The sequence below is a fragment of the Nanorana parkeri genome, unplaced genomic scaffold, assembly GCF_000935625.1.
Source record: "Nanorana parkeri isolate BGI_ZX_2015 unplaced genomic scaffold, ASM93562v1 scaffold7, whole genome shotgun sequence".
NCBI lineage: Eukaryota > Metazoa > Chordata > Amphibia > Anura > Dicroglossidae > Nanorana > Nanorana parkeri.
In genome coordinates this window covers 18,843-41,194 of record NW_017306275.1, presented here as the reverse complement: position 1 = coordinate 41,194, position 22,352 = coordinate 18,843, and the positions used below count along the sequence as shown (strand labels likewise).

Below are 22,352 nucleotides of genomic sequence, written 5' to 3'. Positions count from 1 at the left end.
CCAGCTGTACCCGCCCCCTCCCCCGTCCGTTCCGCCAGTCAGCGCTGGCAGATCGGAGGGGGGAGGGGGAAATCCAGCCCCTCCCCCTGTCACGGCAGAGAGCCGTGACAGGATCGAGAGGCGAGCGAACCCGGTATGTGTTCGCTCACCTCCCGATCTACTGAGCCGACCTGTGACAGTCTCATTGTCACAGGTCGGCTACAACTATGAGGTGAGTGGAAATCACTCATCTCATAGTTCTCCTTTAATGTACCGCTCTGATGTAACTGAGCCGCAACTTATCTAGAAGAGGAATAAACAGAATACTAACCCTGAGCAGAGCTTACTCGCATGTGGTAATCGCTGTATAATCATCACTTTATTATACAGGGGTTGAAGGGAGACTTGTTGGGAGATTAGTGGGGCTGTTATTTCTGAACTTTCTTTTGAATGCTAGTTCCCTGGCGGTCATCCTGATGCTTTGACGTCAGTGCAGTCTCCCTCGCTTCCTGTGGGATAGAACATTGTTAGCAGGACAGGAAGTGAGGGTAAATATTTTGAACAGAGCCCTGTATAGCAGTAATAACTTGACAGGAGTTTTACCCCTTCCTTCCAAAAATGTTTGGTTTGGAATATACGTTAAGCATCAGAGTATTACATGGATCTCGCATAGTGATATTCTGCACCATACCTGAATGTGAAGGGAAGGTGAGTAGAAGCAGCTGTGGGGTCTGGCATGGTGGTAAACGTGTTGCTTTGCCCTGCCTGTGTCCCCCTTCTTTTTTTTTATTTATTTTTTATATAAAGTTTTGACATTGTTTTGGAATCACGAATGTAAGTGTACTCTTGTTTGTGTTTACATCTTTCAGAATATGGGTATGAGTATTTGTACCTACCCACTGGTTCATTTTGGTTTATGCCATGTTGTAGTTGGATCGCCTGAAGAAAATGGGGTGAAGATGTGACATCATCTCTGCTCCTCCAATCACAGAAAGCTTTGTGTTCTTGGATAAATATACAGGGAATTTTGTGATTGTGCAATAGTAGGGAGTGGCGGGTGAAGGGACTAGAGCAGTGGTTCTCAACTCGTGGGTCGCGACCCAAAAGTGGGTCGCGACACCCTCTGCAGTGGGTCGCGGCGTCATGTCTGCATATAAAGCCTTAGTGAGTAAACACTTTTTTCAGAAATAAAATAATTGGACAGGTTACATTTTATGAATTATATCGCATGCTATGGGGTGCTGCAGGTGAACTGATCAACATAAGTATAGAGCTGCAACAGTTAATCGATTTAGTCGATTAAAATCGACGATTGAAAACGTTACCAACGTTTTCGATCGTCGATTCGTCGGCTATCAATTGATTTCCCTGTTCGGGTTATATTTGACGAAAAGTGGCTTTAGTAAAAAAACAAAACACTTTCAAAGCAGTGAAACGTTTGTAGTAGGCGGTGTATAGAGATGCAGTAAATGGAATTAATAAATGGAACTATCTTGTTGTCCTAGTAGAGTGCTCAGAAATTCTGTGTGTGGCCATAAGCCCTCACTGTGTGTTTATAGAGATGTAGGGATGGTATGGTGAGGGCTTTTCTGATTAGACATAAGCTTCTTAAATGTCTAGCCTCAGTACTGTGTTCTTCAGTACCATGCTGCAAATAGTGTGCACACTATCTTTGAAGTACGGCTTTGGTCTCTGCTATAAAACCAGGCTCTGGTCTATGCTAAAAACAAATACACATATAGAGATGGCATGATCATTGGATTTACTTTGACATTCTCAAATTGGTATTTTCATATTATTGTTAATTGGAAATGTTTAATATTGTAATGTCGGAGACCAGATTTCTTAACATTATTGAGATATGTTTATGCATTCTGCACTTTTATTTTTGGGCTGCTCGTCCAATCTAATAGGCCCCATTGCCAACTGAAGTAGCACATGTGGAAAGCTGACAAAACTACCGATAATTTTGAGGAAGTGGCTTGGCATTATTTGCCTGCATCAGAAAGTGCTGTTACTGGCAGAGTCTCTAGGTAAGACATTTTGTAAGAGATTCAAAGGGATTTGCTTAAAACAGAACTCCAGGATTTACCAACGATTAGTTAAGACACCAGCTTTTTGAGGTCTTGAAAGTTCGGAGCTGACATAAGCATATTGGCGACTGTGACCGTTCTCGACAGAGGCTTGCCTTGAATGTAACTCTTTTGGGAAACCTTTAGGGTTAGGTCACATGCTTGTGATGCTTTCTGATGTGTTTTTTTTTTTTTTAAATAAAATGCTAATTAGACAATCGGTGTATAGCTTGGCAGTTATTTCCCTCCATTTTCCCATCTTCTGCCGATTTATTTTTATAGTTGGGATCATAGAGCAGTGGACAGTCCTCCAAATATTTTATAAAGATGTCCGCATCCACATCAGCCATGGCTCCACTATCTCTTCTACCTACAAAGAGGAAGTCCCTGGATGATGACACAATCATTTCTGTGTGGGTTTTTTGGGGGGATGCGTTCCGGTGCGATCCGATGCAGCTAAAATAGGACGAGCAGTATTTTTTCTGACTGCATCGGCCTGCCATGGTGTGAATACAGCACAAGAAAGCCCACAAGAAAGCATTTTTATGTATTTTGGCTACAGCAGCCAAACTGAACGGACTGCATCACAACTGCATATGGTGAACTAACCCTTAAATCCGTGGGTTTAGCTCAGGGGTGGGCAGACTCCAGCTGTGGTGTAACTACCAATCTTATGATGCATCTGCCTCTGGGAGTCGTGGCTGTGAGAATCTTGCAATGCCTCATGGGATTTGTACTTCCACAACAGTTGGAGGGCTGGAGTTTGCCCACCCCTGGTTTAGCTCCTCTTTAAATGGCTAGTTCACCTTTTTAATGTTTTTGTTTTTTAAAAATCCAATAACGTTACGTCTTACAATGCATACAGTATTAAAATGTTGCCTCCGCCCTTTCCATCCTGACTACATGAAAAGATGGACCAACTGTTGGATGCGTGGCCCCGGCTCCTCCATGAACAAGTACTATTCTCCTGAGGAGCTGGGGCCCCACATCCGTGTCTGTACTGCCATGTAGTTGGACACAGAGGGGGAGCCCACCCGAGCAGCATTAAAAGTATCATTTTAAAAAATGGAAGGCAGCATTTTAATTTGCATTGTAAGATGTAACGTTAATAGCTTTTTGAAAACAAAACCTTAAAATTGAACTAACCCTTTAAAGAGGAGCTAAATCCACTGATTTAAAGGATTTGAAACCGTGATGTCAGCTGTAGGGCTGCAACAACTAATCGACATAATCGATTATAATCGATTTGCACGGTGTAAATCATTTTGACTGTTAAACTGGTGACAGTCAACTTTTTTTTCTCAAACAAAACCTTCCAACCACTCATGCCACATGTTTTCTTACTTAGTAAATGACTTAAACCCATTCAGCAATGGCATTTGACAGTAGGCTGGCTTCACACTTGTGCAGTACGTTAACACACCATGTGTCGAATTAAGGCAGCCATTCATTTTGAATGCAAGGGGAGTAGGGATGAGGTTTTGGGCCATGAGCATTCTTTTGTTGAATAGGTGCAATATTTGGGCCTGGTGGCTCAGTTCCAGCAGCTTTTCACAAAACAGGGGCCCCCTGGCAGGCATCCTCTGTATAAAAAAAACCTTGCAGCAGTTGAGCATTTGTACAAAGTCTTTTTGAGTGTGATGCCAAGGCACATAATCCTAGCTAAGACTGACGCTGTACCTGACCCTTTTTTGGGAAGGCAGCGCATGATGGTGTGTTGCATTGCAGAGCAGATGGCGGGGTGCCATTCAGTAGTGCGAGCTGGCCCATTGTTTAACTTTGTTTCAACTTCCAATCATATTAGACTTTCAGAGTAGGACGTCCACTGTTTATGGAACAGAAAATACAGAAGGGTACAGCTGATGAAATAATTTTTTGGCTGCTAGCAACAAGCATGTGCAGGAAGTATTGGTTTGGTCACCCAAACAGAGGACTTAGTAATTGCTTGTGTGCCCTACAATTGTTAGAATGACGAAGCTCATCAATTCCAGGCAGAATCAGGCTCTGGCTATAAAACTTGGTGACTCATATCATTTGTTCTCCAAGCTTCAGGAAGGGCTGTAGTCTTGACTGTGGAAAAATACCTGCATGTGTCTCATCAACACCACAGAATTTAGAGCTACTGAATTGTTACGGACTTTAATACAGAGGTTAAAAAATTAAAAATTGGAGCTTACCTTTTTTGGATGGAGTTTTCTGGAAATTTGAGGATGGACAAATCCTGCTTAGTTCTTACTGTTTAACAATAACACTCAGTGACTGCGACGGACAAGCAGGCTGATTACAAGTGCATTACAGCCGCTCAAATCGGCCACACAGCCGCACAAAACGTCTCCCCCGCTCTACATTTAAAAAAAAAAACACCTGCCCGGTGCCCAAAACTGTATGTCCTGGGTGTCCGGCGATAGGAATTCCACAACCCTGATTGTTTCTATATACCAGTGGTCCCCAAATGGCGGACCTCGGTCCGGACTCAGACCAAGCAGCAGTCACGTACAGACCGCCATCCACAACCTGTGCTGGGTCTCCATTCCTCAGTCATTTGTTGTTAGGACCGCAGCATTCCTAACAACCAAGTAAAACATTTTAATGTATTAAATAAAAGTAATGTTTTATTGTATGTGAGATTGGTGTGCTTGGGTGTCGGGAAAACACAATTTTATTGTGTTTCCTCACCAGAACTCCTTGAATTTTAATTCACTACCTCCATTTATATACCAAAACAATGCATCAATAAAGCCATTGGTTAGCACTTTGTAATTTCTTTACTAGTTGAGTGTGTGTGAACCTAATATAACTTTGTGTTTAACTCTAAAGTATATAGTGGAGCCGTTACAGCTTTGCACTTGAACCGTTTGATAGCTGTCTTGTAATACATGATTTTCCTCCATGTGTGGGGATGTTATCCACCCTAGCAAGTCCCTGGAAAGTTTCCCCTTGGCAGACAGAGATTATGGAGTTGTTTAGCCTCTGCTTCAGTGACATCAGGACAGATGGTCTTAATTATTGCAGGGTTTAGCTTGCAGTTTTAGTGTAATCTTAGGCTCATCTCCTCATTCCTAGCTCACAAGTTTGCTTTAAAACTACTTTATCAGGGCACAAAAAATATAAAACTCTGCCAAGTTTATGCATTTTATAGTGTTCATCTCTTTAAAAGAGAGCTGTATATTGTGCTTGTGTAAAACGATGCTGAACTAATGCTGCAGACACAGACCTAGATCTTTCCATTGGTTGGGGTTTCGAAATGTATCACTTTTATATAATATATCCCTTTTTAATTCAATACAACTACATACCTGACTTATCAGTGCCACTTTATTACCCCTACACCCCTTTCCTTGTGCAGGATGAAGACAATCTTTTGTTACTTAAACCCTCCCTCGTTCTGAAGTCTTCTGATGTAGATGGCAGCTTCTTCCTTGTCCCGGCCTAGCACAGATTGCAGTTATCTTCTACCATATGACCATCACAGTCTATCACAGTCTTAAAGGAAAACATTTCACTAAACGTTTTTAGAACACATGGTTGTCATTTAGTGCTACTTAAATGAATGTATTTCCATTTTATTCTACAGTCAACCATGATTTTCTATACCTGATGAAAACTCACTTCTGGGGGGGGAGGGGGGGTGTTGTCAGCAGTATTTAGTTTGCAACAATGATTTCTTAGAATCTGAATTCCCCTGCACCTATAATTGGCTCACAGCCCCTCCCAGATGTCTATGCTGAACTTAATGTGACCAAAATGTTTTAGGGAGTGTGACTATCGGCACCGTCCCTCCCGATTCACAAACCTGTCAATCAGCAGTGTTTGACGTTCTAAACAAGTATACAACCCAGTTATGCAGTAATGTGATGCCTATTTCTCATAAATTAGACAAAAACATTTCATTTTCCCTTCCCTAGCTGAGCCAAATCCTCCTTTTTATTTTTATTTGTGTGTGTGTCTCGCATGCTCCCCCTCCCCAGATACTGCAGCTCACAGTGACATTCTTAATAATATTTTTTTGAAGTTCCCTCGTCCAGGGTAACTTGTAGTCTGGCAGCCCTAAGCAAAGGGGGGCAACACTGTAGATATGAAATACATTAATACAAAAATGAATGCAGCTCTGTATACATAATACATATTTTATTGTACATTTGTAAGTGCAAGCCCCCTCATCTGCGTTGATATACACCTCTTGCATCCCCGTACATCAGAGCTTAGACTTGGAGAGGGAAAAGCAGCACAAGGATCCAGTTGATTGTGCTGTAGTGCTCATGTGCTAAGAAAGGAGCATGGTGATAGGAGAAGAGGGCAGAGGGACAATTAGATGTGACATCATTCTGCTGCTTTACATCATGCCATCTCTGCCAAGTTTATTTGAAAAAAAACATTGAAAAGACTATACAGTATATTCTTTCAGACTGTAACCTTTTAATCCAGCAACCAGTTAGCAATACAGCTATTTAAGTATACTGCCTAGAGATTTATCTAAACACACTTTCTTTTCTTTTACAGGTATAATGGGCTGTATTAAGAGTAAGGAGGACAAAGGTCCATCAATAAAATACAGAACAGAACCTAAGCCAGATCCTATGAGCCAGTTTGGCAATGACCCAACACAAGTTGCACAGTCCCCGGCAGTCAAAGGACCCTCTGCTAATTTTAACAGTCATTCCATGACGCCGTTCGGAGGTTCGTCTGGAATAACTCCTTTTGGAGGAGCATCTTCTATCTTTTCACCAGTGCCAGTTCCTTACCCAGGAGGGTTGACGGGTAAGCTGATATTACTTCTGATGGGTATCTCATGGTGCAAATCTTTAGACACTTTTTTGTCTAGTGTTATTGCCATTTTGGTGTTTATGCTGTAACTTTTAGTTCTCTCAGTTATCATATCCAAGCTGCATGTACGGGAGTAGATACAAATTAGAAAGCAAAAAGTCATCACACCAGAAAAAAAACATTATACATGTTCCATTGTGAAGACGGTGAGACAAGAGGTTCTGGGGCCTTGCAGGGTCCCTTCCCCAAGGTGACAGTGCCAGTTTGTGACCGCTGAAACAACTGCTGTGTTAAAGTGTAATTATAGCGGTTTGTTTTAGTTTTGGATAAAGGGAGGGAGGATTAGAACCCCTGCCTGATGTTACTTTATTAGAGAGATTTACTCTTATTCCTGTCACAGGGACAACTTTCGCAAGACCGGAAGTGAAGGAAACTTAAAATTTAAGTAGGGGATTGCTAGATTCACTATCTGCTTTAATTTGTTGTCTGTTTCCCCAGATATTCTCTCACCTCCTGTCTGGCAAACGGTTGTCCCCAGAGCAGAACGTGAGGGAAAATCTCTCTAAAGGGGTATCAGACAAGAGTACCACCTGACAGTGGTTCTGACTAAGGATGCACTGCAATTTCGGCTGCCGAAACTTCGGCTGAAAATGGTACTATGGGCGAAACGCCGATAGTACAAAGACGGACGAAAATGTGGTCCATCCCTAGTTTCTCTCCTCCCCACTGGGTGCCAGCTGCAAGCTTCAGTCTGTGTACCCTCCAATCTCTGCTGCTCTCCCCTGCATGTATCAGCAGAGCAAGCGGGGATCGGAGGGGAAACAGAGCCAATCCAGCAACCAGTGCCCGGCTGTCAGGAGGCCAAGTGGTGTGGTGCATGTGTAGAGCTCCGCTCCTGTGACAGGCAGAGCAGTCAGGATGGAGAGCAGGGCACAAACACTCAGCGGTCAGTACTGATCACTGAGTGTTTGTAAATAACTGAGGATATAGTAAGCTTACCATGTCCCCAGTTATAAATAAACAGGATGTGCTAAACATCACTTCCTGTTTATTCATGAATGGGGACATAGTAAATTATTTACTATCTGTTCCCTTTATGAATTAACAGGAAGCAGCTTAGTATAGAGGCTTCCTGTCCATTCATGAGTAGTAAATATTTACTATCTCCAGATGATTATCAATGAACAGAAAACCTTTATAATGAGATCTTCCTGTTCATTCAGTGCTGGGCCTGCGGAAAAAGACTGAGGACTCTGTCCCCAATCTTTTTCTATTTTTAAAAGGAAATATCAGGGTTCTCTTTAGACCCATGATATTTCCCCAAAGCCCCTAACAGTACAGTAAAAAAAATGAAATAATTAAAATATAATTATTTTTTTTAAAGGTTGGTAAAAAAAATAATTTTCTGTTTCGGCCTGACAAATGTTTAAATTTTTGGTTTCGGTCTAAAAATTTAATTTTGGTGCATCCGTAGTTCTAACCCTTCCCCACTCTATCCTAAGCTTAAAAAATGGCTTTAGATACACCTCAACTCTATTGACAAACTGCATCTTATGTTTAATTTTCTCATAATTATATTTTAGCCAAATCTGTCAATAAGTGAAATTGATAAATCTAAGTTGCTAAAGGCAGTGACTGTTGTAATCCTATGCTGATCTGTTAGGAATGATATGTGTTGCATGCCTAGCTGTCCAGTGTGGAAGATGTGTGTAAATCATAATTATTGATGCCCATAACTCTGGTTACGCCACTGATTGACTGTACTCATTCATAGAAGTGCATCTCGGTAATTTTAAATGGACTGTCAAAAGCTCTGCAACGCACTAAGACAAGACTTGGCACATTTTTTTTCCATGCAGCGCACCACAACGTGCAGATGGTTTGCATGAGTGCATTGTGGTTTCCTAAAATGCAGATGTGTTGGGTGCTATTAAAATTAAATGGTCCCACAACACACTGCATTGTACTTGATGCATCACGTTAACACACTGGTGAAATATGCAGCTGAGAAAGTAGTTTGCTATTTGCCAAAATGTTGCTTTATGCTTCTTTATACAGCAGTTTGAAAAAACACACTTCTCTCATTTGCAGACAGACACCATATATACATTTTGATAATGAATAAATGATCAGATTCGGGGGGGTAAAGAAGATTGACTGACATGCATTATGAAGTGCTTGGTATGTGTCTGATTCTATTCAGAAGTTCAGTAGTACACTGATTTACATCTCTTGGCTCCGTCTTCTGATTGAAGTGTATCAGAATTTCCTGAACAGTTGTGAATAGATATTAACTGCCGTGGGAATTAACTGCACTTGGCTCCGCAACAATGCTTGGAAAAAGAGAGACGTGTGTGGCATGGGCAGTTATGCGACTGAAGAATAGCTGGCTGCAACATTCTGCTTTGGTATTTGAGGCCATTGGCAATAGAAGTATAAATGGGCACCCATGACGATGGAAATATGCCATTGCTAATTTGGTTTAAAGGTATATGTCCCAACGCTGATCCTGGCTGCACAACTGAATGAGTCACTAACCTGGAATATGTACTCGGGAAGGAAGTTCAGTTGCTTGTACCAGGTCAGTGTCTCACCATGTGGAAAAGCCATCGATTTCAGATGATCCCTGGAACCTTGACTATTAAAAACAAGTTGGCAATGGCAGTTTCTCCCCTCCACCTTTTTATTTCTTCAGCTTTGCTTTCATTACTTTCTACCCAGCGTCTAGGTTGGACCATTTGTTCCCAGTATATCCTTTATCGCAGTCTATATCCATAATGTATGTAGTTTCAGGCTGCTACCAGTTCATAGTATCAGTCCTGGGATTTACCGCCCTGACCTCTCATTATACTCTGTACTTAACCACCATGGTGCAAAGCCACGATCCACCTTTTGAGGATTCAAATCAGTTTACAACAAGATGGCAGCACACAAGGAATCTTCTCCTAATAGATCTTTATTTTTTTATACCATATATTTAAAAAAAGCAACACTCACTTACTTACATGTTTTAGCCTTGCTGGGCCTTCATCGTAGCACTTCTACCATGTTTGTGCCTAGTGTGCGTATAACATTGATAGGGATGTTAAGTTATCTCCATCACTCACAAAGGTTGATGTGAGTAGTTGTATTTCATACTAAGTTCTGGATTGAGTTGCAGCTATGTTAGGCCCCGTTCACACCATTGCGGATTTTTCCGCACTGAAACAAATGCAAATAAAATCCCATACATGTCTTTGAGGGTTGTACATGCATGCAGTGGCGTAACAACCGAGGGTGCGGGGGGGTCACGGGCGCAGGACTGAGGGGGGGCGCCGTCACGACCCCCGCTAAACGAAGCCATGGCTCCCTCTCCCTGACACGATCACCTTTGCTCCATAGACTTCAATGGAAACGTGCATATTTTTTGTGCCATTCCATGCGTTTCAGCAGCAGAGCCTGCTGCTCATTGGGCAACTGAAAACGAGTTTCAAAAATGAGCTGACATATGAACAGAAAATGCCTGTAAAATACGCTACAAAACCGCGCATCGTCCTGGTGTGAATGGGAACTTAATTAATTAAACCAATGTTTTTTTGTAGGACAGATCCATTCTGATTAAACCATTCATTTTTGCCCTATTGAGTATATGCTGTACACCTATATACTTTTATGTGTGACCTAGTTACAGTCGAGTTATTTTGGATCTGACTCCAATGTCCTGTATTGAAATATCTTTTATAACAAAAGGGATTTTTTTGAAGAATATCCACTGTGTTCTGCTTTTGATCTCATTTTTTTTTATTGTAGGTGGTGTTACTGTTTTTGTTGCCTTATATGATTATGAAGCTAGGACATCAGAAGATCTCTCTTTTAGGAAGGGTGAAAGATTCCAAATAATTAATAACACGTAAGTCATGACAGAATCCTCTGCCAGTGTTTATCTTGTATACACGTATGAATGCTCAACATTTCCAAGTGTGACTTACTGTGTGCTGTTGTAAATATATTTGTGTATGTGCAGTTCTTTTTACTGTATAATCTGCCTAAACATGTATAGATATTCAGTATGCGATAACTGGGATTTGAATTAATGCAAGATCCATTCTCCTAGAATTGTTAGTTTGGCTGAAATTAATGACAGTGTTCTGATTCAGCCAGGGCACACCTTAATACATCAATTGTACACCACAGGGGAAATCGCTGTTTCTCCGAATGTATCATAGCATGACATACAGCTAAGCAGCGGCTAGTCAATATTGATCTCTACTAAAATGGCCTTAATGCTGCTGCTAGCGGTATACTTTATATTTTGTGTTAGTATAAAATTACGCTATTCCTTGACAATGTATTACCTTTAAAAATGTATCTAACGTCGATGTGAACTCTGCGGGCTGCTAGTAAACAAGAAGACATTTAAAGTATAACCTTTCAAACCTATAAAATAAGTAAGCTGTGTTAATACTGGTTGCATCCATGCCACTTGAAAGGCACGTTCACACCAGCTGTGTTGGGCAACTTTGCCCAGCACAGTCGCAATGAAAAGACAAGACAAAAAGCTTGGCTTACAACCAGCGCAGTTCACATCACCACGTTACGGTGGTGCATGCTAAAATAAGTACTTCTGCAATATTGTGTAGTACAGCGTGGTGCAATGCAATCCATCACACTGCGCTGAGAACAATAGAACAAAATAAAATGTTACTTTGTGACATTTGAATAAAGTTCTGTCAAAAAAGAAAGGTTACAGTGCCGTGTCGCTGTTTTCAACCTATGGGGGTGTGACAGAACACACCAGCAGCTGCGTTCTAACGCCTGCAAGCTGAACAAGAAAAAAGCGCTTGCACCCCCTCACATCCGTGCTAAACATGGTGGAATCCCCCCATCTTCAGAATACCCAACAGTGTGCCGTTGTCAGAATACCAGAACTGATAGGGTGCAGTCACTATTTGGTTGAGAGATTTGGACCAGTTCCTTCGACAAAAGACGAATCGGTGACTTTGGTGAGCAGGAGGGTGCCAACAGGGCCACACAAACAAGTTGAATTTTGGCGGAGTCGGCAGGACTAGGGCTGAAAATTCATAATAGAAACATGTGGTCCTATGCACCTTGCTGTGAAGTGGATATACCATGAAAATGTACACTTCCCAGGAATTCGTAGTACACATCACCATTACTAAGTCACATTACTATTTTGAGTAACAAAGTACCTTTCTTGGCATGAATAACAAAACTGCCTTTCAGCTTCTTGACTACTGCAGACCGGGTGGGGAGGAGGCGCACCCTCCTTCCCCACACCTTTCCACTGTTCTATCAATGTGAAGATCTGTCCATCGTTCATTAATTTCAATGGAGGAATATAGTGTTGTATAAATGCGGTGGCTGTCTTTGGTTCTGTCAGCATTGATTCTGATGGGATGGAATTATCGACTGGTATCTGTGCGTTTGCCCACCAGACTTTTAACAGAATTGTCCAAATCTTCAGTCCCAGGATAGTTTTCGCATTCTACCAATGTCTCATATACTCCTGATGAAGCGAAAGTGTCAGTGAAACGTGTCATGTCTATTAAATCCAACTACCGCTACTACAATATAATGTGTAATACATACTCAAGTAGGATGTGACATCCATCTGATTTAATCTGTAATGATTTAGATGGTTAATGGGATGTGGATAGGAAAAGGCAATTGTCGATTTAAAGTAGACGTTTGTACATGCTGCATGTTTTTATGATTTTAGATCGGTGTGTGCTAAAATAAGAGTTTTATTAACGATTACATGTTGTTGGAATGGGTTCCTTTTTTACATGTTTTTTTTTTTTTTTTTTTTTAAATAAAAAAAATACATGATCAACACACTAAATATAGCATGACTGTAATATAGCTTCTACATGTAGCCTGTGTGAAGGTGGCCTTTGATCACCAGAATAATAGAGGTAAGCTTTAGCTTTAATGGGAACTATTTCCAAAATAAATGTAAAGCGCCTCCTGTGCTTTCTGTGATATAAATGTGATTTTATTGTATTTATTTGTCAATCATTTTCTTTTACAGAGAAGGAGACTGGTGGGAAGCAAGATCTATAGCCACTGGAAAAACTGGTTATATTCCCAGTAACTATGTTGCTCCTGCGGACTCCATACAGGCTGAAGAGTAAGATTTGTACTGCTTACATTTTTAATGGATAAGTGAACCTAGATTTTAACTAATAGTTGTGATGAAAACTATTAAATTGGTTGCTGGAGACTTAAGTGCAAACAAATAAGAAGTCACCACCAGCACTCAGTACTTATAGGTGCAAAAGTACTCTCATTTATTGATAATGCTTCACATCAGTCAAGCCAACGTTTCAGGGCATTGCAGGGTCCCTTCCCCAGGACAACATAGGGACAATGCTATACTGTATGCAAGTAAGCAGATATATATATATATGCACATATCACACACAGTGCAGAACACCCCTTATGACGTCCCCTCCCGCCAAAATAATCCAAAAAGTAAAGCAAAGACACCCAAGGACAAGCAAAACTTGATAGCAAGTAATGGCTTGAAACTATTAAGAGCTATCACATCAGTACACGGTTATAGGAGCCAAGGTAGACTTTTTATAATAGGATTTACACATGCTGCCTTCTGTCAAATAAAGCATTTATATCTGGATAAAGTGGGAGGTGTTATAAATCTAAGTGCATTTACATGATCAATTTAAAAACATGTCTGTTTTATCCATATGAAATGCAGATTATTAGGGCCCATTCACACATTTTCATTCATTAAGGCAGCCCTTAAATTTTGAATGAACTGGCAGTGTAGGAAAAAACCTACCTGTACCACCATAATACACTGAAGGTCTCTGCATTGTAGTGAGCTAAAAGGAACACGCATTAGGGTACCATTTAGAGCCTGCTTTACAAAGGTAAACAGAGTCTGTTTACAGGCCGTGCCAATGACATACTATGCACCGTGGTCCTTATGGGGTAAAGCCAACCTAGAAGTAAAAATGCAAGGTCCACTTAATATATTAGTGTCCCCTCCCTGGGATTGTGATAGCTGTGGGTAATGTAAGTATATAAACTATAGTTTTGGGGGGTTTTTCCCTATAGAGGTTGCCATTTATGATGGGAGAGTGGGCTTTGTGCATATTTTAATTCCGCTTTTGTAATAAGTTGCAGAATACCTTGCATAAAAAATGATGTGTGTATTCCGTTGCATGCATCCAGGGACTGGTAATATCAATGTTATGCATTTTTTTTTTCCCAGATGGTATTTTGGGAAAATGGGTAGAAAAGATGCTGAAAGATTGCTCCTCAACCCAGGGAACCAGAGAGGAACATTCTTAGTAAGGGAAAGTGAAACCACTAAAGGTAATCAATTTAAACATTTTATTTGTATTTTTCATAGCCGTTTATCAAGTGTATTTCATTAATTTAAAGTAGTCCCTAAAATCTCATATAACAAGGTGGACAAACTAAGTTTGGAAGGTAAGTTTCCCCTAATGTGCTGTTATGCTGTGCATACTTGCATACTGTGCTTACCTCTGTTTTAAGATGTTCATTGCGCAGACATGGTCAACCATTTAATACTATCAGGACTCATGCTCTAAACAATGGCATGCATACAATTAGACAGAAAGTGGCTGCAAAGAGGCTGGCTGAGTTTAGCACTAAGATGTAAAAAAAAAAAAAGGAAAATGTTAATGGGTTTAACAAATATCTTGTGTTCTTCAATGTATCTCCATAGGAGCATATTCCCTCTCCATTCGAGATTGGGATGAAGTAAGAAGTGATAATGTGAAACACTACAAAATCAGAAAACTTGACAATGGAGGATACTATATCACTACACGGGCGCAGTTTGATTCGCTGCAGAAGCTTGTAAAACACTACTCAGGTAATAGGGCCATTTCATTGGTAATTTGCCTTTTTGGACAGGGTTCTGTTAACCCTTCAATTCTGGAAGCTGAAAACAATATATGAAGGACATTTAGTTCTGAGACGCTCGTTATTTCGCTATTTTCTTGTAGTAGCACTTGACCTAAAAGCATTTAAACTCATTACAGAATGTGGTAGATTTAGAAGCAACAACCTTTGTTAAAGACTATCATACATCTTTTGTGTAACCCTTTCTCTTTTATTGATGTTAGTACTTTACAAAATTCTGGAGTGCAACATATTTACCTACACATTGTAAACTTTATCCGGCTTTACAAATTATGTATTTCTTATTTTCTAGAACATGCTGATGGCTTGTGCTATAGGTTAACAACTGTGTGCCCTACTGTGAAACCACAAACCCAGGGATTAGCAAAGGATGCTTGGGAAATTCCTAGAGAATCTTTGAGACTTGAACTGAAGCTGGGTCAGGGATGCTTTGGCGAAGTATGGATGGGTAAGTTTTAACTTTTTTTTGCTTTTGGTTTTCCTTTTTGTAAATCCATGAGTACCCCCCATTAACCTTTGACTGCCAAGGATGTGTCCTATATGTCATGGAAGTCGGGCAGTTAAAACAAGCTCACGGCTGTGAAGCCACTCACTTTTATCAGGCTCCAAATGTAATGGTCACGCCACCCAGCAAAAATAATCCAGAGTTTTGAACGGCTTTAAAATATGAGTTGCATGTAGCCAACTTCCCAAAACTTTTTTTGTCTGTTTCCATGATTTTCCTCATAGATCATCTGTTCACTAGTAACCTGGTGTCCTCAGAACACCATATTCAATTCAGTTGAGTTATTTACAACTTCACCCATCAGAGTGTTTCTGCAGCCTGAATAGGCACAGCCCTGCTTATATAAACCTATAGAAGTTCATACAATGTGCAATGTCTTCCCAGAAACAGAAGTTACAAAACAAAAAATTATTAGAAAGAAGCTCCTGTCCCACTGGGCAAAAAATAAATTCAGCAATGTAAGGTATCATGGTAGCTTTTTTAATTTAACACCATACTGCACCAGCATGCTGTGGCCCCATTCATTGGCCGGGACCTTGTCGGAGGAAAAATCGTTGGATCAGGTGCCCTTTTTTTTAAGTTTTTTTTTTTATTGTTTCCCTTTTCACCTGGTGATCTTGTCAGTAACACACTTGCAGTCCTAGGATAGCAGGAACATTGTTTGCCAAGGATGAGAAGAGTGCAAGGACTACAGAACACCCATCCACTTCCCTATTTAGTGTAGTAGGGTTAATCTGCAAACATTCAGTTTCCTCTGTTTTTAATATCTATTTGTGAAGAGTCGTGCGATATTTGTTATGTGGAAGAAGACCATGTCAGAATGTTGCCTTTTGAAACGTGGTAGAAAGCAGTTCTATACTTCAGTAGCATTCAAAAAAGTCCCTAGTCTTTACCAAACTTCAGTGAACTCAGATGATTCTTTGATCTACATTTCTGCACATGGGTTTTAGCAGGGAAATCTTTCTTCAAGTATAGTTTTGCTCCTCTGTGATGTTTATTAGCTTTCTATGTGCATTGAATGGTGGTTCTTTTTAAGTAAGACTAGGTCTATTTCAAATATTAAGCTAATACTTATGTTTAAATCACCCTTAGGGCTTTGCTGTTTTACTATACTAGGTTAATACATTTGTAATCCAGCACGTTATTATTCTGAGTTGCCCCACTCAAGCGGCGGCCATATTGAGTGGGGCACGTGAGATTAATAACGTGCTGGATTAGTGTGATCCTAGTTCATTTTATGACTTCATTGCTGTGCTGTATGTGTATAGGCCAATGTAGTTGGATCTGAATGTGCGTTATAATTAATCGAAATTAATCGATTTAAAAAAAAAACGAAAATTTTAATCATTACCAGCCCTAATATATATATATGTGTCAATTTCACTTTTAATCTCCCTTGATATATCATTGTTTCTGTTTTATTTCTGCTTAGTAGAATTCTGAACATGCTTTTTGTTTACCTTTTTCTTCCTCTCTAGGAACTTGGAATGGTACAACTAAAGTAGCCATTAAAACACTAAAGCCTGGAACAATGATGCCTGAAGCTTTCCTACAAGAAGCGCAGATAATGAAAAAGCTAAGGCACGACAAACTAGTCCCTCTGTATGCTGTGGTTTCAGAAGAGCCGATCTACATTGTAACAGAATTCATGTCAAAAGGTTTGCTTCATTTAAAAAATCCTTAATTTTCATGAACTTTGTTATGTAATGAGAAAATGTTTTCATCTTTAATATTTAATCCTTTGGATGATTTTGACCACTACAATCTAAGTGTTTTATTTAAAGAAAAAGAAACTTATACTGAAAGATTTAGCAAGGGCACGCTATCAATCCTGTCACTGGCAACATCTCATCAATGACCGGATCGCTATGCAGAAATATAGAGACCTATTCCCCATTGCTCTTTCTATGGCCAGACGAGTTAGGTGTCGCTTTGTCAATGGCAGGTGGCATTTGGCAGCGTTCCTGTCCAAGTGAGAGCAAATCCTCACCCATTGGCCAGTGAACTGTTTTCTTTGCACTTTCTAGTGACCAGGCTGCTGGCAAGTTGTGACAGGATTGCAAGTGTGCCATGGGCTTAACCTTTGAACTTGCTCTGATCCACCATAAATCTTTCCCCTCGCACTCACTGGAGCCCCTTTTATATAAGGTTCCTCTAGATTTTAGGGCCATATACTGGGTCAGGGAGACCCAGATAATATATCTACAGCTCGTGGTACATTATCTATAATGAAGAAAATAATGTGGCATACTTAACATATTGGTCCCAAATGTTTTTGTTTTTTTTACCTTTCCCTGCTTTGTACTGTCATTTAAATTTGAAATTATAATCAAAATATTAAAGAAATAATATAGTTCAGAGAATAAAAACGCACCGCAAATTGTTACATTGGTCGTCAGCGAAGAAATACCCCTTTATATTGTTGGCTAGCCGAAAAGTGCCCTCACACACTGGTAGCCCACGGAAGGACTTCCACCCTTACAGACCACTAAAAAATGTATTGGTTTTTGTGGTTTCTTACGTGACCATGTTGCTGGTTCTATTGAGTGATACTGGTTCCAGAACTATGCAGGCCCTGGTGGGAGCTCAGTCTGCCACTGCTCACTACTGAAGGAAATCATAGAAACCTCTGGAGGAACCCCAGAATCCTGGTTAAAAAATGGCTAATCAATTCAGTCACGGTCCATATCCTGAATTTTGGTTTGATTATCTTCTGTATAAGAATGAATATTTGAGAGGTTGTTGTTGTTGGATAGCAATGGAGCCAGATACAGGTCAGTTTGTTCTGTGTTTTTAAACAGGCAGCCTTCTGGACTTCCTCAAAGAAGGAGATGGGAAGTATTTGAAATTGCCACAGCTTGTTGATATGGCTGCACAGGTAAGTGTATGCTGTGTTCCCCTCACTACGTTATGTTTACTGTTGTTGCATTTAACAGGTTAATAATGTTCCCTACATTTTATTATTTTGTAGATTGCAGATGGTATGGCCTATATAGAAAGGATGAACTACATCCATAGAGACCTCCGAGCTGCTAACATCCTAGTGGGAGACAATCTTGTTTGCAAAATTGCTGATTTTGGTCTGGCTAGGTTAATAGAAGACAACGAATACACAGCAAGACAAGGTGAATTATCTGAATGAAATAACATTTTGCTACACTGTCAGTTTTGGATTTTGTATGAGTTTAGAGCCGAAGTTGAAGAAATGGGGATTTACTCTCCCCCCCCCCCGCACTCTCAAAAAACGACTTGCCCCAAATAATGCTTTCAAAAAATTAGCGATATTGAGCTATCGTGTTATAAATTATTATTCTTTGTAAAATAACATTATTTTTTTTTAAATGGACTCAAAACGAATAATGTTTACTGTTGACTTTAGGGCAGAAAATAAAGCGAAAGCAATGAATGGTATAAATTCTGTTTCTGAATGTCCATTTTCTCATTCTCGCTCATTTTGTGAAAGACATTGGTGCCAGATGAAAGGCTTATGTATATATTAATGTAATATGTATTAACTTGTTTATAAACAGAGACTCACAATCTGATTTGTGGCAATTTAGGTGCAAAGTTTCCCATCAAGTGGACGGCTCCTGAGGCTGCTTTGTATGGCAGATTTACCATCAAGTCTGACGTCTGGTCATTTGGTATTCTTTTGACAGAACTGGTCACCAAAGGAAGAGTGCCATATCCAGGTACAATATCCCATAGCTGGTTGCCTTCCTTCTTCTGTGTTTTGCCAAGGTTTTCTGTTTTTCACTAGAGGGAGCATTTACAAATCTGTTTAGAACATTAAATAATCAGATTATTGAACAGTATTCAAGGAAAAGTGGGAACGTTTTGTCATAAATACGTCTATGTAAATGTTACATTAACAAGACAATTGGGAGGAATTTTTCAAAACTGGAGCAGACAAAATCTGGAGCACTTGCCCAGGGCAACCAATCAGCATCTCTCTTCAGTTTGTTCAGTTAGGATTTGAAAATGAAAGATAGCAGCTGATTGGTTGCCATGCACAGCTGCTCCAGTTTTGATAGATTCCCCCCAATGTGTTTGTTTGCTGCATATTTTCCCTCTAGTTTAAGTCTATGCACATAAAACATTTCCAGGAAGTAGATATCTACAGTGTAGTTTGTGTCACACAAAACAGTGAATTAATTTTGTGCAAATTGAATATAGATAATGTGGACAGCAGCCTGACAAGTAAGACTTTTAAAAGTCCTTTGCATGGGTAATACATTAGCCTTTTATGCACCACTTTACGTTATGTCCAGCGGAAGGATGCTGGATAAACCACAGATGCATCAATGGTCCATTTACCATTTGATATAATGCTCTGAGTCTAGCAATGCATGATGGATGTAGTCTAAAGTAATGCACCTTCAAAAGATATTACATTGTGGTACATAGCCTGCAGGATGTTATGTGACTCACTCTGTATGTAGAAATGTCAAACTTCATTATCTTGCATTTGTTGGAGCCATTTATTACCATGGGTAAAACATGTATTGTCCTCGTTAAGCACTTAAAGCAGATTATCTAGATCTCTTCAAGCTGCAGCACTCTACAGGAGAAATGTGAAGCCGTCTGAATTGGAGATCCTTAAAGTGACACTAAACTCAGGAGTTAAATCTTAAAAATGCATTCAAGTACCTTAACCGCACATGTAGTCCATGCATTTTTCTCCCGTCCCTGTAACTGAAATCTGTACCGAGGGAATGGAGGAGATGTCTGCAGAAGCCAGAGCATTATACACGCACACTGATCACTGAGAACTTTCTCTCTCGGGTACACTCCTCTGCTCAGTGGGTGACATAGCCAGCCTGCTATTGGTTATTGCAATTTGAAATAGCCAATAGCAGTCTGGCTATTGCACCCACCGACCTGAGAGAGAACTTTCTCTCAGATCTGCTCCTCTGCTCAGTGTGTGGGTGCAGTAGACAGCCAATAGCAGTCTAGCTGTTGCTCCCGCCCACTGCCTGCTGTTTACATTCACCTGCCGCCTGTGGAATGTAGCTGGCAGATGAAGGGAGGAGGGGTTTGCTTGAGAACTACTCTCAAGCAACCGGAAACTACAGCTATCCGGCATCTACAGATCCCCATGGCTGCCGGATAACTGGGAGTTTACTTTGTTTTTATTGTTTTCTAAAGGTGCACTTTCTCTTTAAGTGCTTTCCATGTCTGAAGAGACCACTGCTTTGAGATCTAGTTGATTTCCTGTCTCTAACCTGCACTGTAAAAGTAAATATGGAATCTAAACATATTCCACAAGCAACAGCTGGACTTTTCCTAAATGTACCCAGATGTACACCCCAAACCATTCTTCTTGTTAAATATCTTTTGGTTAACTATATGAAATTCTTTTCACAGGGATGGTGAACAGGGAGGTGCTGGAGCAAGTGGAGCGTGGCTACCGAATGCCCTGCCCTCAAGGCTGCCCAGAGTCCCTACATGAATTAATGAAGCTGTGTTGGAAGAAGGACCCAGATGAGAGGCCAACCTTTGAATATATTCAGTCATTTTTAGAAGACTACTTTACAGCAACAGAGCCACAGTACCAACCCGGAGACAATCTATAAGAAGGAGACTAACCATAAAATGCACAATACTTGCCAAAAGTATACAAGAGACTTTGCATAAGTTCTTACTTGTTCCTATAGGGGAATGGAGAGTCTTTATCACTCTGCATGCTTATGGCGAATTGGAAATACAGTTGCACATAACCACTTTGAAAGTATTGCAAACGAAATGGACAAATCATGTGATTCAGAGCAGGTCCCAAAGAATGGTCATCAGTGGTGTGGATGGTTGGTTAAGCCATTAAGAACACAATGTTCAGCCCGCTCTTTTAATACAGGTTTTCTTTTGTTGTACTTTGATCAAACATTTCAGGATTATCAAATAGGGGCTCATCACTGGACCAAGCATTTCATTCCTGGTCAATATGATGTCATGTTTTTTTTTATATATACATCCTATGCTGAGATATACAGTTTGAAAATACATTGCCTTCCACTTGCTACTATGCCCATGGATGAAGTGAAGGGAATTGGTAATTAGGTTTTTTGTAGCCCCATTATCACCAAAAGGCTAAACACTGCGTGTTAATTTTAGACCTTACTAATACTCAGTTCCAATAGGGTATACATCTCCCTTTTTGTTGCTGTTATTGTTGTCATATAGGGGAGTTACCACATTATCTGAGTTTATTGCAGAGTCTCTGAACCTGCCTCCAGAGGCTTTTCGTCTGTACTGAACCTCTCTTTAGAATGACAATTGAATTGCCTAAGACTGCCTGCAAGACATGAAGTGGTGTTTTAACATCAGGCAGTATCCAAAAATATTTAATATGCATTTAATGTGATTCCTTTTTTTCCCTCATACCGCTAATGGAAATCGGGAGTGGCTAATGGTTATTTAAAATGCAGATAATCATGTATGCAATCTCATGCATTTTTGATACAATTTTTTTATTCTATTTTTGTGACTTTTTATTTGTAAGAAATAATCAGAATCACACATCTATGACACTATTGGGGAAATTTCCTGTAGTTCAGGGATTTCAGTGATGGCACTTTGGCTTACCTTTGACTAATATAAGTGTGAGGTGACTGGAGCAAAATGTGAATGCTTTAAATGACTGTATTGTGACATGGTTTATTTACTGTGGTTAAAGCGCAAGGTCGGCATTGCCAAGCTGGCCAGACAAACACGCTTGTGCAAAGTTTCACAATTACAACTGACACAAATCTGGCAATAATTTTTTTTTTTTTCTTATAATTTCATTTACTTGTTAATTAATATGTTTATCTAACAATAAAACATACAATTCTAACTTGTATTTCCCATTCTACATTTCACACACCACAGTCTAGAAAAGTCAAAGATCAGTTCCAATACCTCCAGGCATACTTGCTAACATTTCCAATTTAACATCGGACCCTTGTCCCACCCATTTCCACAAAGCCCCGTCATTTTACTGATTTATTTAGGATTGTTGGCAAATATGTTTAGATCTTTGGTAATGGGGAACTATATTTTTGTTTACAATTCCCCACATGTGTTTTCCCTATTTTTAATAGCAGTGCCATCACAACATTGTTCCTTAAAAAGAGACT

General features: G+C 40.1%; 1 protein-coding gene across 1 annotated transcript in view; it reads left to right on the top strand.

Moving 5' to 3' along the window:
• Nucleotides 1-22,131, top strand: part of YES1 (YES proto-oncogene 1, Src family tyrosine kinase) — a 57,327-nt gene extending 35,196 nt beyond the window's left edge. Inside the window, exons 2-12 of the mRNA XM_018553813.1 lie at nt 6,552-6,809; nt 10,605-10,704; nt 12,847-12,945; nt 14,053-14,156; nt 14,533-14,682; nt 15,025-15,180; nt 16,716-16,895; nt 18,039-18,115; nt 18,209-18,362; nt 18,798-18,929; nt 20,605-22,131. Coding sequence (XP_018409315.1) covers nt 6,557-6,809; nt 10,605-10,704; nt 12,847-12,945; nt 14,053-14,156; nt 14,533-14,682; nt 15,025-15,180; nt 16,716-16,895; nt 18,039-18,115; nt 18,209-18,362; nt 18,798-18,929; nt 20,605-20,813 — 1,614 coding nt within the window. The 5' untranslated portion in view covers nt 6,552-6,556 and the 3' untranslated portion in view covers nt 20,814-22,131. The remainder of the gene's footprint in view (nt 1-6,551; nt 6,810-10,604; nt 10,705-12,846; nt 12,946-14,052; nt 14,157-14,532; nt 14,683-15,024; nt 15,181-16,715; nt 16,896-18,038; nt 18,116-18,208; nt 18,363-18,797; nt 18,930-20,604) is intronic.
• The last annotated feature ends 221 nt before the right edge of the window (nt 22,132-22,352 follow it).